The sequence below is a fragment of the Polyodon spathula genome, chromosome 13 (genome assembly GCF_017654505.1).
Source record: "Polyodon spathula isolate WHYD16114869_AA chromosome 13, ASM1765450v1, whole genome shotgun sequence".
Classification (NCBI taxonomy): domain Eukaryota; kingdom Metazoa; phylum Chordata; class Actinopteri; order Acipenseriformes; family Polyodontidae; genus Polyodon; species Polyodon spathula.
In genome coordinates this window covers 5,228,932-5,247,761 of record NC_054546.1, presented here as the reverse complement: position 1 = coordinate 5,247,761, position 18,830 = coordinate 5,228,932, and the positions used below count along the sequence as shown (strand labels likewise).

Here is an 18,830-nt window from a genome sequence, read left to right as displayed (position 1 = left end):
TAATGTATTGAATACTTGCTTCATAAATGTCAAACATTTATTTGTGCAATCTATAAGTATATTAGGGTGATAAAAGTTGTATGCCGGAGTATTAGCAGAAAAATGTGTGCCTACAATAAACGTCTGAAAAGAAGAATAGCTCTTGAATGGCTAAGACCGATAATGAATAGATTAATATGAACTACAGCAAGCTCTTAGTCAGTCAGGCTGAAAAGGGGTGATTAAGCAATGATCTCCATCCAAACAGTGAACTGCTAAAGCCATAGTAATTTAATGAAAAATTAGCCACGCTGATTATTTACGCTTGCTCTGTTTAATTATAGTTTGAAAACGAGATCATCACCAAGCTGGATCATGAAGTGGAAGGAGGCAGAGGGGACGAGCAGTACAAGGTGCTGTTTGAAAAAATGTAAGTGGTGATTAATTGCTAAGATAATGCCAGAATCCAGACAACTAAGACAATAATTAAAATACAGCACTCTTTGTTATCGGAGGAAATAATTAAAACTTGTTAATGTTTCAGAAGGCTATTTCAGACAGTCAGGATTTTGAGTTTGACCTCAATTAAGTTTCTGTTTTCTCCGGGCGGAATTAACAAGATGTTTACAATTTTATCCAGCCTCCTCGAGCACTGCCGGAAGCACAAATACCTTGCCAAGAGTGGGGAGAATTTTGTCACGCTGGTTGTTAGGCTGATGGAGAGGCTGCTGGATTACAGAACAATCATGCATGATGAAAGCAAGGAAAACCGAATGAGCTGTACAGTCAATGTACTGGTGAGTAAAAGAAATAGAGAAAGAAAGAAATACAAGAGAGTTGTCAAGGTGAAATTCAAAAAGTACAGCCTTAGGAAGAAAATGCAGTGTCTCATTTTAAAAAGATACCAGTTGGTGACAGATATTAGTCAGTGGTACATTTTTCCTTTTCTACAGTGACCTGTTTTTACAGATAACGGAAAATGGTGTAGTGGGGGGTGTGTGTGTGTGTGTAAGTATAAGCAGGTCATGGTGGTGTGTTTTTCATGCTACTGATGGCTCTAAATTTGCAGCAGCTGTGAAGGGGGGCGTGTGCTACTGGAAAACTTGTTTCATAATTGGAAGGTATCACTGCAATTACTGTAATTGAAAACTATTAGAACTGACTTTCAACCTGAAGTGTTAGTTGTAAATGTACTCCATTGAACACTGCCTTCTCAAAAGCATGGACGAAGAGACACAAATTAAGAACAATCACTTTAATAAATTCAAGGCATGGTTTGCTTTCATCCTAGAAATTCACAAAACAATTTTTAAAGATAAAAAAAAATAATAATACCAATAAAATAAATCTAGATAAGCAACAACACTGATCCCACTGGCAGAAATAATTTAATTAAGAGAAGCAGCAAACTGCAGTGTCATATTAATACTTTCTTGTGCTGTTGTTGTAAAGTCTCACACCACATCACTTTGAATCTCAGATTTATTGGTCATGCAAAGCCAACTCAAGATTTGCAGTGTGATAACATTATTGGTTACGCAAGGCTCTCTCCAGAGTTCTGATGTGACAACTTTATTGGACATGCAAAGTTGGTTTTGGAATTCCATTGTGGCAAGTCTGTTAGTTACACAAAGTTGACAGTTTAAACGTCTATATTGCCTTCAGCAATTATTTAGGTATAATGTTGCTCATTATCATATAAAGCAGATAATGATGTGTAACTTTCTAGAAGTGCCAGAAGCCCATTCTGTAAATACTAGACTTAGCCTTTACAGTTAGAGATGTTAATGCTAATTAATTATAAATGTTTTTTTATTATTATTAAATAAGTCAGTATTGAAATTACTCTAATTGCTTTGCTGCCAGGGTGTTTTTTTTTTTTTTTTTTTTTAATTATTATTATTATCTGGTGCTGTTGGGAGCTAAGGAAAGGAAGTCAGTGATAGTGCCATTGCACTTTTTAAATTTGACAGAGGTGCTAAGCCTTGTGCTTGTATGTATAAATTAGTATTTATTTTTCAGAACTTCTACAAAGAGATAGAAAGAGAAGAAATGTATATAAGGTATGTCATTTATTTTCTATCTACTTACTGTATTTTATAATTGATATGTCATTAGATTAAACATGTCTGATTTATTTATTTTTTAACACATACTGTACATTAACTTTTGAATTTCAGTAATATCTGGCAAATGTGCAGATAAACGAATGCATGTGCACCATTACATTTAGTGATATGTGTTTTATATATGTATATGTGAATTTATATTTTATTAATAAAATTGTGTAGTGTTTACACCTACTAATGTATTTACATTTCGTTGGTAACCAAGAGAAACGAAACCGTAGTTTGAATTCAGTTATGTGTACTCTGCTACAAAGGTATTGCACTGTAATAATCAAATTGAAAGTTTAATGAAGATCTGTAAAATGACTTTAAAACATACTGAAAATATATATGTGGATCATGAGCGCAAAAATATCATATCTGCTTATAGAGCTAATATGTAATAATGTAATACATAACATTTTGAAACGTGTCACTACCGTTTTGAAAACTATTTCTGAAGCCTAAGACAAGAGAGCTCCAATGACTTTTATTAGCGTTGCATTATATATATATATATATATATATATATATATATATATATATATATATATATATATATATATAATATATATTCAGCTCATGACATTTATTAAATTGACTTTTTCTTTATTACCTTCAGGTATTTATACAAGCTGTGCGATCTCCACAGAGAGTGTGACAACTACACAGAGGCTGCCTACACACTGCTCCTTCACGCCAAGCTTCTCAAGGTATTACACATTCTAGATTCCTATTGAATTCCAACATCTAGATTGGAAGACGACAGATTTAAAAATAGAACTTTGTGTAGGCTGAAGATCCCTTTCATAGCTATTAAAGAATGTGCCCTTCAACCAAGTATTTATCTCAGTTATTTGTGGTTTTTAAAGATTAATCTTTCAAAATAAATAAATACATGAATCAGTGGAGGTTAAACCCATAATCTTTGCTGTATGTTAATATGTGAAAATTGTGAATCAGATTACACGTCTACAAACTACAGACAAGGGAAATGTGTATTACCAGTTTAAGAAAGGGTTACAGGATTTTGATACTGAATATCTACTAGCAGGATATTCAAGATAAAATTATTTATTTTAATCCTGGCAATCCAAATGCAAGCTCAGAGTATCTTATTTATATTTATTTAGAGTCCAATAAATTGGCCAAAAACTTTAATTTATTTTGGTTCATACTTATTTCTTTGATGAAACGTTGTTCCCGATTGTGATGAATACAACTTTGTTTAAGGCATAGAACATCAGCCACAGTATAGTAGAGGTTCTTACCCTTTCTTTATTCAATATGAAATACATTGTGCATTTCTTCAACAAGAATAGATGTAATGATGAAATCTAGAAAGCCAATTACATATCTGTATGCTCACGCAATGCTTGGTTTGTCCAGTGTCTTATTGGGAAAATGAAGCAGAATCAAGAGGCCTTTTCAGATTTGTTGTCTTGTAGTTCCAAATTGAAATCCTCAGTTTTGTAGGTAACTGCGAGTAATGTGCACAGAAAGTGAAACGGTGGAATAGTGCGGGAAACATTTATCTAAGAATTACATTGCAGTGTGAAATTGAACATGATTGTGGGACATTGCATTTTTAATGCTTATGATTATGAGCCAGGAGTGTGTATCTACCAAAAGCCGATAGGTTACATCTTTCCCTGTAAGTGTTCTGTATAGCCTGGGTGACGCCGAACATTGTGCAGCGTAGTTTAAAACTGCCTCTTACATCCCCTGGTGCTTTATATTAGTCTTTCATGTATGAAAGACTAATATAAAGAAAAACATTTTTATTTTCAGGGTTTGTATCTACTATATTATGATAGCGAATGTATATAAATGTTTGGTGAGCCTGAAATCTACTTGTGTGTGTGTGTGTGTGTATGTGTGTGTCTGTACTGTTTTATAATTAATTAGCTTTGTGGTTTTACAAAAAAGATACTGTATTGAAAACAAAACCAGAAGTCAACACGGCTCCATTACTGCTGCCAGATAGAAAATTAGCATTTCAATTTATACGTACTGTAGCTTTTTATGCTTTGAACACCCTGCAGCTTACATATTGCATTTGTTGTGCAAACTATTACACCAATTCTGTAGGCTCTATATTAAGATTGTTAATAAAGAAATACGTACTGTAGGGTGGATAGATTAACTCTACAGCTATACATTCCCTGCAAGCTGATTTGACAATAATGTAATCTGAGAGCATCATGATGTGTTATTTATTGTGTTTTCCCAGTGGTCTGAGGAAGCATGTGCTGCACATCTTACACAGCGGGATGGCTACCAGGCATGCACCCAAGGACAACTCAAGGATCAGCTATACCAAGAAATTATCAATTACTTTGACAAGGGCAAGGTAAGAAGAAGAAAAAAGTAACTCCAATCACAGAGTTGTCAGCCCACTTTGCATCAAAGGACCTTCAGGTTCTATAATTCATTCCTTACATGACTTGGGCTGATGTGCTTAATGTGTCTGCTTAGCACAGAAGTACGCGTGTGTGTTTTTAAGTTAAATACTTGTTGAGCAGCATCCCCCCCCCCCCCCCCCCCCCCACCATGTAAAGTAGCATTTGAATATTTTTAAAATGAGATACTGTGCCAGTAGTGATTTTAATGTACTGTGCACCGTGTGCAAAGTATCTTGCCATGTTATGCAACATGTGGCACATTATATGCAAGATGCACCGCATTTCTGTTTAATAGTGTTTTATTTAGTATACTGTGGTGTTTTTGATAGGCTAGTATACTGTGGTGTGAATATTATGCAAGGGATGCAACTCATGGCAGCTCATTCATGAGTGTTATACACAGGGTGCACTTTATAGACTAGTAATTTCAGTACTTGACCAAACTAAAAAGTTGAATTGCATTGACAAGTAGGGCTTTCTCTGTGACAGGTTGGGGAGCTGGGCACCAGGGAGTAGCTATTGCTCACTGTCTGGTGTTACTAGGATGGGATATTGTAGAATAATCACATGGTGGTAAAAGGAAAAGACCTTGATTGAAGTGAATGAATCTTTTCATAAATCCCCCCAGCTATTTCACAGTATTTGTATTAATTACACTAAAAAACTAAATAGTATCATTACAGAGAGTGCAATGGGTAAGTGAGCTAAACCACTGATCCTTCTGGGACCATATGCCTGTATCCCAGTGGCATTGCAGGCTGTAAATTTCTAGCAAGCATAAAGTCAGTCATGGCAGTTAATCCCTGCCCAGAGAAATTGGGATTGGGTTTGGGATCTATGGGTGCTGAGCTAGATGCTGGGTGAAGAGCAGGCTTTTTAAGCCTTTTGCAGAAAAGATGGCTTGTGTCCAGCCAGGATTACTGTGACAGAAAAATAAGCTGGAAACAGTGAAGACCTCAATGCAATGATGTGAATTATCCCATCTGGACTGTATGTACATATACTCATGCTTGCATTGGGAGAGCTCTTAGATTGCGGAAGCTGGGTATTCCTTATTGTAGAGAGATTAAAAGGCTTTTGCTACATTAGTACACTTATTTTTTAAAGAGAGGTTATTTTCTCTTCAAGAGAAATGTAACATATAAAATTAACCAAATAAAAGTGGGTTGTTTGCGTTATTATGCTGTATTTTACTACTGTATATTGGCAGTATTGCATGTAACCAAGAAAATATTTGTATCCTGTTTTTTATTTGAATTGTTTGTGGAGATGTGCATTTAAATTACACACAAAGTTGGATAGGTAGATGTAAAAAATGTGAATTAACCTTTAACCTAACATTGGAACCATTATGATAATACAGTTATATAAGTTAATATGTTGGGTGATGTGTGAACTTCGCGAGATGATGTCTCTCATACAATAAGAGACACCCTTCACATGGTGTATTAACTTATTATAAATCACACACAACCGTTTAATAATGGCTTGGTCCAGGATTGACCGTAACTGACATACAGTAGCCGATCTGTGCTGTTTTTTCATGCTAGTTAATAAACGTGACGAAACTGTTTATTAAAAACTAATGTACATCCTCTAAAGCCTCCACCACTAGCATTTAAGTGTCCTGAAGCATCGTTAGTAACTGAAGAGTTAGAAACAGTTGGTCTGATTTGACGTAGGAGAGTTATTTCTGGGCATCACTGTTGCAGAGGGGGGACTTGTTCCTGAAGACTTGCATGAAGAAATATATTTATTTCCCTTTTTTGCATTTCATCCGTGTTTGTTGCATAATGCATGAGACTGAGTTCGCTCTTGTGTCCAGAAACTGCTTCTTCAACTCCAGCATCACTTAAAGTGTTTTGTGATGGTGGTCTACTAAGAAAGGCACTAAATAAAATAGATTGATTAAAACTTGTGGCATGAACACAATGGTATATTTTAGAGAGCACCTTCTGTGAAGATCTTTTTTTCCTCAAACGTTCACTGAGGGAATGCTTCCCGTACCAGGTGTCGTCTGAGTTTTAATTTTTTTAAATACATTAAAAGGGAAGATAGATTCAGTTTTTCACACCTCAGCGTTCATTATCTATAAAGAGTTGTAGCAGTGTACATAGATAGATAGGCATGTCTATATTACTCTGGGGCACCGTTTGCTCAGATAATTGAAGATTCCCACTTTTTTGCAAAGTTACCATGCAAGTATTTTCTTGATGATATATTGGCTCTGTCCTGTGTGATAGGGTGCCCAATCTGCAGTGTATTGATCCAGAATTCAGTACGCTTGCTGTATTTCTTCCGACATTCTTATTTTGGCATCCAATTGGCGAATGTAATAAATCTGTTATATTGCCACATCTATTCCGGCAGAGTTCATTCAGTAGGGATTCATTGTTTTCTGATAATTTATTAGGCTAAATAGTCCACACTGTATAACAGGCACAGATAAGGAAGCCAAAAGTGACAGGATCCACAGATGATATATGAAATGCATGTTTGGAAATGTTGATAAGATCATTAAAAATAAAAGGAAAAAAAGTCTGACCTATTTTAAGAAATCCAACAGCAGCAAAGAAGGCGCTGAAATAATTTGCAGTCATCATTTTTGCAACAATATCAAATGGGGCCTTGGTGGAGCAGTGGGTTGATTTAATCGGTCTCTCACCTGGGTTGGAATCTGACTCAAGTCACAAGTAAAATTAGTTTAGTAGGTTTCGTCCACATTTTAACACAATTTGGTGTAATTCAGAGTCTCTGCTTGACTGTGGGGAATCTCTCATGGCGTCTGCCAGCACAGTGCCTGGCTATAGCTAGTGCCATTGTCCCACATAAACACTGAATGTTGTGTGCCAGGATTTAGTTGTGCCAGGATTTTTACATATAATTAGAAAGAAGAAACATGTCCAATTAATTTGTCTGTTAATATATGTCTGTATTTTTATTAGATGTGGGAAGAAGCCATTTCTTTGGGTAAAGAGCTTACTGAACAATATGAGAATGAAATGTTTGACTACGAACAGCTAAGTGACCTGCTGGTAAGTATATAATGACATCATATGTTCTCACCAATTATCTTAATAATGAGAGATAGCGACTTTAATCTGAAGCTCTAGAGTGTTCATCTAAATTTTGTTTGTTTTGTCAATAAACGCCAATTTGCTTTTTTTTTTTTTTTAATGTGGTGCTCACATGCGATTAAATATGTAGTAACATATGGTGATGGTTAGCTGCATAATATCACAATTTCAATGAATCAGTTCAACAGGATAGACAGCAATGATCAGCCACAGCACATCCTATGTGGATCTTGTTTTAGTATTCATAACACATGTTTTAATGATCATTGCTATTTGTTAATTTATTTAGCATTAAACCAAGCAGTGGTACCAGGTCTCCCTTTAAAACAGAGCAGTCATGTATTGGCCCACTGTCAGTAAGTTGTTAATTATTATTAACCCAGTGTTTCAACAAATGGTCTGCAAGTTAGACCACTATCTGCTTATTCTTCCTAGAGCTTTCACACTGAGTAAATCAAATTCTTGCTGCATATGATAAACTCCACAACAGGCATAGACTTAATGTTCCTTTTGATTGGTGTAAAATCTAAAATCAGGAGTTTAAATACAGGGTTGGTTAAGAAAATGGGTTGTACATTTGAATGTCCCTTTAGGTATTTTGTAAGTGATTTAAACTCTTTTTTTTTTTTTTTTTTTTTTTTTTTTAAAAGGAGAAAATAACAGCTTTTGTGCTACAATGAAAGCAGATAACCCGAAAAAAAAAAAAAAAATCTAAGATGTTGTTTCTAGTTTTGTAAACCTCCATTAACAAGTAGAAGTTAAAGAATGGGGAAAAAATGTGTTCTGGTACAGCATTATGTAATCCATTATTTGCATTGCGTGCTGAATTGAGCATTAGCCTCTTTAAAAATATCTGAAGAAAATATGATACTATATCTGTGTATGGTCTTTCTATACAGAATATGGATGAAACTACTGAGAACTAAATATCAGAATTTAAACTATAATAGCAGCAGAGTTGACTGATAATGTGTTCTTTCTAATCTTCAGACTTTGTAATATTAATTTCTCCACAGAGAAAACAAGCTCATTTCTATGAAAGCATTGTGAAAGTGATAAGACCCAAACCAGATTATTTTGCTGTGGGATACTATGGCCAGGGATTCCCTTCCTTCATGCGGGTAAGGGCACAGACACGTCTCATTTCTCTGACTGACAGCTGGGGTCACTGGCTCCAACTAAGGCATTTTCCAATTTTCCATCATATGAGGATTTTGAGTATGATATTAATGAAAAGTCCTTTATACATTTGTAAATAGCAATGTGTTTTTCTTGTTTGTACATGTACACACACACACACACACACACACACACATATATATATATATATATATATATATATATATATATATATTAGGATATATATATATATTATATATATTTATAAATCTAATTCCTAGTGTTTTTCCAGTAATTCTGTGAAATGAAGAACTTCAATTCTAGATATGAAGCAATTATAAGCAATGTGACACTGCAAAATGGTTTCCTGTTAAAAAGTGTGGATAATGCATCTACTGGTATAACTGATAGCTCTGTAAAAATAAAACCCAAATAGAAAGCCCTATAATTTTCTTCTTGTATCCTATATTACATATGAAATAATTAAATAATGAGAATGAATGCCTAAACCACCACCAGTGAAGTGCCTATATATTCTTGTATAACCATGAAAGCCTTTGCATAAAAACATGGTTAATGTCAGCGCTAATGTTATGAATACCCAACAGTTGCTAAAACCATAAGAATAATTAGCCATTACTATGATGGAAAAAGCTTGAATTTGAGTTCATCTTTCATGCATATGAAAGCACAATAATGATGATAAGGACCATGATGGTAATGGTGATGATAATCACCACATTATAAGTGCAAGGTCTTTGCAGACTGTTTGTTTGTTTGATTCAGCTTCCACAATAACCATATAGCCATATGGCTTAAAACTGGGTCAGTCTTTGAAGTGTTGCTCTCAGTGGTCCATTTCATTGCTTTACAATCTGAGATGGGGGCTCTTGCTGGTCTGAAAAGTGCAAGATCTAGTCTTGCATACAGTGATGAAGTTTTCCAAGGATAAATGCATTGCAAGTACACTACCAAGTATATATTTAGCAACTACACTGTACATAAACATTTAAGTAATTAATTTAGATTTACTTTGGGGTTGGGGTTGAGTCATTTTTGTTTGTGTTTGTTTTTCATATACAGTAAGTAAGAGTTAACATAGGTAACAGGTTATGGGAAACATATCAAATCAAGAAGACGAAAAAAAAAGTTAATTTAAAACGAAAATTGCAAGCAAGGCTAACTAAATACCAGTAAACAGAATTTTACTGGGCTTCTTACGTTTACTGATGCAGTACCAGTTGGCACTAGTAACCATGTAATAGCTGCATTAAAATATATAGAGTGGTCCTTCTTTATAATGCTATAGTCGAAAACCATAGTTGAAACCCCATGATATTTGTGTTCCGCATTATATTTAGAATGAAAGTGCAAATGGGAGCCATGATCATACCACCTTATAATTGGTTATAATGGCCAGCTGTGCCATACCCTACACCATACAATTTTCATTTTGAGTGTGTAATTAAAATATATTTACAGACATGTATGTATTTACTAAGCACTTACTAAGCACTGTACACTAAACCATGAAGGTTTGAACTTGACCACCTAATGATGCAATAACTAACAGATTATTCCATATGTAAGCTATTTATTCAAGGTCTGTTGTCTTAGGTATTGAGCCGCTGTTCAGCCCCTTACAGTCCAGGTCCTTAATGACTTAATTAAACATCTACACTAGGTTGAGGTAAACAATTAAAGACCTAATTGGAACAAGGCTTTGGGCTGCTCAGTTGAATAATTAAGGACATGGTCAGAACAAGGTCCTAGACTGGAATGGATTGAAAGAGCCACAAGTGAGTACAGCTGTCTATGGCAAAACACTTAAACATGGACTATATAAAAAAGAAAGCCAGAAAAAAACTTTTTTTTTCCTCTGTGGAGACAAGCCTCCAGTATTAACTCCTATCTGCTATAACCACACACAGTACAGTACTAGCAATGGCAGATGACGTAATTTGTCTATGGTTTTAATTGGAGGTGCAACTCAAACCCTCCCGCCCCCTCCTGAAGCACTGCTGTAGGCCTGCAATGCACAGAGATTTTAAAACTGACTAGAAAAAAAAAATCCATCAGAATGGTAGGAACATTTAAAAAACATGATATACAGTAGTGTCTGCATATAGCAACACTTCCTAATAGAACACTTCACCTAAGAGTACACCCTTGTGGTTAAACAGATTTTTCCCATTGTAAATGCTCCACCTAATGGAACATGTACTTAACTTAAAAGAACACCTTTTAGTCACTGCTGATACAGTACTGATAACTGATCATCATTAAACTTAAATTCAAATGGGCTATTCAGTCTTTTCAAATGTGACATGTCATTGTGAGAGGCACACGGATTGATTTACGAAATCTTTCCAGAACCGGTGTCATATCATTGCCTCGTTTTGTATTGTGATTTCCACGAGTGCACTTCATTACTACAAAATGGCATGTAAACAAATGCGTTGCTGTTTCTCTTCCTACAAAAAGTTTTAAATTGTTCAAGATCCTAAAAAAAACTTGAATCAGACGCAAGTCGCCGAGCAATTTGATGTTTTCCATTCTGGTGAGTTGTTTCACTATTCTGTTAAGTTTGTGCATGTCTCGAATATTGCACCTGTACAGGTATTCATAATTAACCTAAAGCTGCTGCTGCAAACGGCAAAGGATTTATATGTTTTGATGATTTTAAATGCTTCTATCTTTGAGTTTGAGGCTAGATATAGCGCATGTTAAGGGCTTCTGTTTTTCGCTTTTTATTAGTCTCATTTTTCGGTGCTTATTTTCAGCTGCTTTTGAGTTTTATGAAGATATCTTGAAACCCTTTTTTTTCATTTCTAGGCTTTTGCTTTTTTATATACTATATGAAATTATTGTTTTTGGTTTCTTTCCAAAGTACTTGTGTGTATTTACTCATAGATAGATAGACAAACAGACAGACAGTAAATGTGATGATTACCACGTGAAATGATTGCAAACATCATAAAGGGGACAGGAAAAAGATACAAAAATATTAAATGCTGCTCACTCTTAATGTAGCTTCCAATCTCCTGCATTTAAACTGTAGCATTTTACAAAAGGTTAGAAATGCATCTAACTGCTCAATTGCAGTTTTGATAAGGTTTGAAGTAGGAATCAGCTCATTGAGTGTCCTGCTAAGTTGCAGAAAACTGTCTGTAGGGAACTTGCACTTACAGTAAGATAAAGATTGTGGATGCCAGGAAAGCCATAAAGAATTGGTAGGGGTTTTTTGAAAGAGAACATTTTAACTTCTGCATTTATTTATATTGTGCTCAGGTGCATGAATAGAAATGCAGTGCAGAATGTGTCATGTGACTTTAACAGCATCTCCTGTATGTCAACTAATTTGTATTGTGTGAAGAACCATCTTTTTAATATTGATGTGCTGCCAGAATGCTTGTGAAGAGGGTACCTGGATTAATTGAAGCTATAATATTCCCATCCCTGTGCAAGCAATGGTCAGCTCAACTGCCGTGAAGTGCAAACTGTATGCAAGGACATTTTGCTCCCCCAAGGTTTTCATGTTTATTCAGTTTATAGTTGCAAGGCAGTGAAAGTAATTGTTGTAGTATTTGGGAGACTTATCTCCCATTCCCCTGGAGCTAGTGGCAGTCCAGGACACAAGGCTTTGGTTGGAGTGAAAAGCAAAAATAAATTGCTTCCAGATGTTAACTCACTAATGTAGTGAACCGAGTGATGGCCATCACAAACAAAAAAAAGCAGCAGTTTTTTTCTCTGTGGAATCTCTCTTTATGTTGAGATTTTTAGTTACAATATCAACTGAGAGGAAATATGCTGTGCAATACATTGTAATAGTGGGGCAGTCTGCAAGGAATAGTCAACATTAATAATCTTGTTTTTATTTCTAGTTTTCTGTAATTAAAGCATATGATTAGTCTCTCTGCTTCTGTATTTCAGCATTTAACCCTTTCACTTTAACATCTGGGATTGCTCCTTCGCACCTGTATGTCTGACACAAGAAAAGTTTACCCGAACTTGTTTTACAGTAGAGCCTCTTGTGTTTTTGTTTTTCTTACGTTGACCACCTTTAAATAACAGTAGCTACTTTTTACAGAAAACCTTTCTCGGACCCTAAAAAAAAACCAAAAAAACAATCCTTTGTGTTACTGTCTTTTTTCTAGATGCTTTTTTTCTCATAACAAATGTGTATCTGTGTATGATATAGATACATAGTTGAGTGTAGGTTACATATACTGTATGGTAAATAGTGGAATAGTGGAGAGGACTGAAATGTAGGTTAGTGATTCAGTAAACCTTAATTCAAATTTAATAAGTTAAAATAAAAAGGTTGTGTGCTTTATTCAATCTCTTGTTTTTTTGTTTGTTTTTCATTCATTTAGTTTCTGCTGTGTGGATAGTAGTTTCTTCTAGATGATTTGCATAATTTCACACTTGCGACAAAAACCCTTATTTCCTTTGCAAAGCTCCCTGTTTGTTTATCTTTCATAGAGGCGTACTGTCTTTTTTAGTGCACATCTTGTACGTATGTGTAGAGATACACAGAGAATACAGCTTTCACCTTATGGGCTTGTTTATCTTACAATGAATTAGCATTGTAATTGCTTGCTTTTTGAGTGGAGTAGTGATAACTTTCCCTTGGTGCCAGGTCTGCTGACCATACAAGTTTGTAGGCCCGAGGATCATATGCCTATAAGCATTATTACCTTGTTTTATGCTAATACCATCTGAGACTGTTTATCCACTCTTGAGAGAAGAATGAGACCATTTGCGTTTGTGTCATGCTTGGCAATTTAATCCGGTTTCGTGTTTGATAAGAGAGAGGAGACTGCCCAAGCATGCTGTGTTCTAATTTTAAATCTGACCAAACTTTCACCATTTTTAACCAGATCTTTCTCCTGTATCCATGTTGCTTCATGTTTGCTAACATTTCCACCAGAGATGTCATTCCCCTACCATTATGCTCCCAGATATGCATTGAATTTGTTTCTAGTTTTAATTTATGTCTATGGAGTTGTTCTATTAAATATGCTGCTACTCTGTGATATACAGCAGCAGTTTGAAATTTAAGGGACATTCATTTTCGTAATTATGAATTTCATTTCACACAAGTTCTTCTGCAATCAATAGTATGTTTGAAATAATACTAGAAATCATAGCCGTTTGTTTAGAATAATTCTCTCCACCCTCTTTATAACAGCCACCACAGGGATCATGAACATTGCTTGTTATGAGGAGATTTTAATAGGAAGTAATGTACTTGGAAGCAAAGGCTTATTATCTTTCTATCAGCGAGCAAGAGTAATAATACAGGAAGCGTTATAATGAGGGGAGTATGTATTTACTTTTCTGAGCAGTAGAGATTATTTATTAATACTTGTCTTTTTTGTGTACTCCTTTGAGTTGCATGTAATTTGCTCACCTAATCTAACTTTGAACTGGTGGTTGTATTCTAATAATGTGAAAAATGATTGCTTTCTGAAATACACCTTCTAAAGCTCTGTATTCAGATTTGGTCAGGGAAAAGTATTGCCAATTACATCACATGGGTACCACTAAAAGCAGGTTTTGTGAATCAGCAGTGGGTATTCAAGGTCATTTTCAATTGTGTGTGCGCACGCTGTATCGCATTCGTGTCTTGTGATATTTAAATGTACATAGTAATTATTTAACCAGAAATGTAACAGTCTGAAAAGAGGACTCTGAGCAGAAAGGTGATAAATGACATATAACCCCATTACAAGAAACAGACTTCACAAACAAATTAACTAGAGCGTCGTCTCATAGGCAACCAAAACAATTAGCGTAGTCACTGTTTTCACTCATTTGCATAGGATGCTGCTTACAGATGCCCCAGTTGTGAAACCTGTCAATAGCATAAGTGTAAACTCCTTGAAAGGACAAAAACAAATTCTAATATGAAATTTCTTGGCAACAGGCATTGACCAATAAAAAAAAAAGTTTTTTTTCATAGACGAATGGCCAGTCATTAGTGGCCATCGGTGGGTTTTGGGCTACACAAGCTTAAAGAAACCTATTCAACATTACAAACGGGGGAAAAAAGTTGAAAATTCAATACAGGCCACTGAATTCATCATTAGGGTTATGAACTGACATTTCCCACAGTGCATTTTGCTGGGAGTGAATTTAACCAAGAGACTAACGTAATGCATCAGAAATAAGTATGAATTTGCACAAAATAAAGGTGATACACTTCCCTCAAACGGGAGTTGCATTGTGCTGGGAGTGAATTTAACCAAGAGACTAACGTAATGCATCAGAAATAAGTATGAATTTGCACAAAATAAAGGTGATACACTTCCCTCAAACGGGAGTTGTATTTATATTTTTGGAGCCTAAACTATCTAAAATGTGTTCAGTTGGGTCTTACACAAAGCATCTTATCTGTTGGACTCTTTCTCGCATGTTGAAGAAACTCTAAACGGTTTGGGAAGCATTTAGTCTTGCCACTGGATTGCAAAAATGAAGCACTTTCATTTTATAACCATGTTATAACTGCAACTACTCGTCATCTCATCTCTGAAATGAGTCATTTGACATTTAAAAAATGCAGTGCTATTGGCAGCAATTCAAACAGATCAATTAAAATGCATATTTATTTAGGCTGTTTTAATGTTGAACGTGTCACAACCAATGTTCAAAAATCTGCTTTTCATGTCAGAATGATTTGGCGTTCTAACTGGCGCGTGCTACAACTGTGACCATAAACATTTTAGCTGTGGAGATCCAGCTACTGTAACAGTGAAAAATCAATTTGGAATGTGTTCAACCACCAAAGTTAGTAAAGTGCTTGTGTAATTTGAGACTGAGATTACCTCGGCTTTCAGTGGTGAATATATGGATAAAATCCAAAAGTATGCAGTCAATATAATTCTGGGACATTAGAACATTAGAACATTAGAAAGTTTACAAACGAGAGGAGGCCATTCGGCCCATCTTGCTCGTTTGGTTGTTAGTAGCTTATTGATCCCAAAATCTCATCAAGCAGCTTCTTGAAGGATCCCAGGGTGTCAGCTTCAACAACATTACTGGGGAGTTGATTCCAGACCCTCACAATTCTCTGTGTAAAAAAGTGTCTCCTATTTTCTGTTCTGAATGCCCCTTTTTCTAAACTCCATTTGTGACCCCTGGTCCTTGTTTCTTTTTTCAGGCTGAAAAAGTCCCTTGCGTCGACACTGTCAATACCTTTTAGAATTTTGAATGCTTGAATTAGGTCGCCACGTAGTCTTCTTTGTTCAAGACTGAACAGATTCAATTCTTTTAGCCTGTCTGCATATGACATGCCTTTTAAGCCCGGAATAATTCTGGTCGCTCTTCTTTGCACTCTTTCTAGAGCAGCAATATCTTTTTTATAGCGAGGTGACCAGAACTGCACACAATATTCATAAATAAATGAATGATAAATGAATGACTAAATAAATAAATGACTTTTCTATGCAAATTAAGATAATGTATTTGAACACTTGCTTTGATCCACTGGTGATGCAAAGAAAACATTTATTTATTTTTAAATCAAAATGGGTGTTTTCCAAAGACGTATTTGTGTATTTTTAATAGCACGTGCTATCGTCAGTTAGTTTGCAGATTTAAGTGCATCAGCATTGACAATATTTCTTCTGTCTGTTCTTTAACATGGATGACTAATGATGGATTGCTCTTGTGACCTTTGACTTCTGTCTGTTGATCAAGCTTGTTAACAACAGTGGCCCCTACTTCTGATGTCTTTTTAATTGGCTTCTGTTGTTTCAATGCTGGTTATTGTTTTCTCTTGCTAATTCAGTTTTATTGTAACGCGTCTGCTGCAGCAACACTCTGTAAACAATAATGATAAAAAAAAGCAATTGTTCCAATAGGAAGAGATTACGAACAACCGATTGAATATAAGGTCAAAGGATAAATGTGCAGATTAAGTTGGTGACAATATACATTAAATCAATTGTGTTCAACACAGCTCCTCAAGTACCCCCCAACAGCCCAGGGTTTGGGTTCAACCAGAATATTTATTTATTTATTTATTTATTTTGCGCACAAGACAACGCTCGGACAGCCACTGAGCTACCGAACAGAGATTGCTCTAAATTTGAAAGCTGGCTGACGAGAATGAAGATTATTTACTGGTATAATGACTCTACAATTATAGATGTTGGGGACTCATCTGTAACTTTAAACACTTAATTATTATTTCCAATGACTAGTGCCTTTGTTTGAGGCCAAAATAAGAATCACGCTAGGGTAATGAGAATAAGAATCACGCTAGGGTAATGAGAATAAGAATCACGTTAGGGTAATGGCTGTGATCAGGATCCATCGTAGCTGGGGTTTCCTGAGTGGCTCTAGTTAAAGTATTTTACTTTCAGAGGTGACACTGCATTCTCTTCACTCCTTTTTGTTTTTCTGTTTATTCTCCTTGCTTTTAGAACAAGATTTTCATTTACAGAGGGAAGGAATACGAGCGGCGTGAGGACTTTGAGGCAAGGCTGTTAACCCAGTTCCCTAACGCGGACAAAATGAAGACGACTACTGCACCAGGCGAGGACATTAAAAACTCGCCAGGACAATGTATCCTTGAAAATCTGCGGCTTGCGTTTAACTTTAATAAATAACGGGTAAATTCCTCACAAAGACCTTATAAACAAGATGTAGCATCTCATTGGATGTGTGTTCATTTGATATTTTCAGATCCATTTTAAACCCCACAGTTCTACTCATACTTGACAGTAGATGAAACCTAAAGTACTATTGAATAACACAAAAATGAAAAATGTGTTAATTGATGTGAGGAGAAGAGGGGGTGATCTCTAAACATGGAAAAGGTGTTAATTGATGATAAAAAAAAAAGTGTTCAGAATCTTTTAGTTTTTAGTCTGGTAATGAACTGTTTCATTTTCATTAACACTATCTATTGTTGTGTGTGTGAACTCTTTTCTTAACACTGCGGAAAAGTTATCCAGTGTTTCACCGTGAAGCCAATACTGGAGCTTCCACCAAAGTTTCAGAACAAGCCTGTGTCAGAGCAAATATTGAGGTAATCATTTGCAGTTGATGCTCCTTCTGAAGAATGCAGTGAACATGCACATTACATGTATAACTGATTTGAACAGTACTTTACAGAAAGGCATTTATTTTAGTGAACACGATGCATGCAAAGTGATGATGTCATTACTGTAATGTGGTACCAGTCATTTTTATTGATGTGTCCTTTTTTTTTTTTTTTTTTTTTGCATCAACCTCAGTACCCTGCTTGGCGACATACAGAACATTGCACTACACCACTGTTTGTTCCTCAGGAATGACAACTCGTATAGTGGCAGCACATTGCGAGCAGATACCAAGCCTCCTGCATATGACATTCAGCCCATACCAGCTGTGTAAATTAAGCCTGGATGCTAAAGATGCTATCTTAAAACAGCATGCTATATAAATAATGCATGGTATTTGCTAAAAGATGAAAATAGCTTAACAAGTACAGTTGTGTCAAAAAAAAATCATGCTCATGACTTGAGGAAACTTTTATAGATTTTGTTTATTGGTTCTTTTTTTTTCCGTTATGTGGTTTTCAATTGGATTTTTTTTTTTGTCAAGAACTGGTGCCCCTGAGTGTAATTGAGGTGATTTACTGAAATAAAGTTTGAAAAAGATAGAAAACACAGGTATTGCAGATGACGGTGGCTATTATGGAAATGTCACAGCTACACTAAACCAAATTAATGATCACTTCATGGATTTTTTTTTTTAAACATAATTTTAAGCTATAAACAATAATACCTGTGATTTTGCCAAAATGTCAGACCAATTGTGTTTGATGGTAAGAATGCTTGTGCGGTTTTATTGCTGTCTTGGTTGTAACATATCAGGCTGAAAAAATGCATAAATATGAAATAAAGCTTCACAGTTTGCACTTTCAAGAGTATCAATTTGAACTTGAGAATGGAGTATATCACAGTCATAATGGGACATCACAAGTATCATTTTCTAAGTGTGAAAGTCTATTAACCTTGAGCAGTGCGGTCATCCTAACCAGTAATATGCTTTTGGCACATACACAGCTGCTTGCATTGCATCTGATATTTGGATCTGCACCATACACATGGCCATCAGATTCTAATGTGACCTAAACAGTTAATTAA

The 18,830-nt window shown here is 35.5% G+C and overlaps 1 protein-coding gene across 1 annotated transcript in view; it reads left to right on the top strand.

Annotated features, from left to right (window-relative positions):
• The window catches only part of LOC121326054 (dedicator of cytokinesis protein 1-like), a 201,212-nt gene that overhangs the window by 156,150 nt on the left and 26,232 nt on the right, over positions 1–18,830 (top strand). The window contains 9 exon segments of the mRNA XM_041269203.1: positions 324–409; positions 620–776; positions 2,002–2,042; positions 2,710–2,800; positions 4,321–4,440; positions 7,438–7,527; positions 8,586–8,690; positions 17,121–17,262; positions 17,647–17,728. Of these exon segments, the coding sequence (XP_041125137.1) occupies positions 324–409; positions 620–776; positions 2,002–2,042; positions 2,710–2,800; positions 4,321–4,440; positions 7,438–7,527; positions 8,586–8,690; positions 17,121–17,262; positions 17,647–17,728 (914 nt within the window).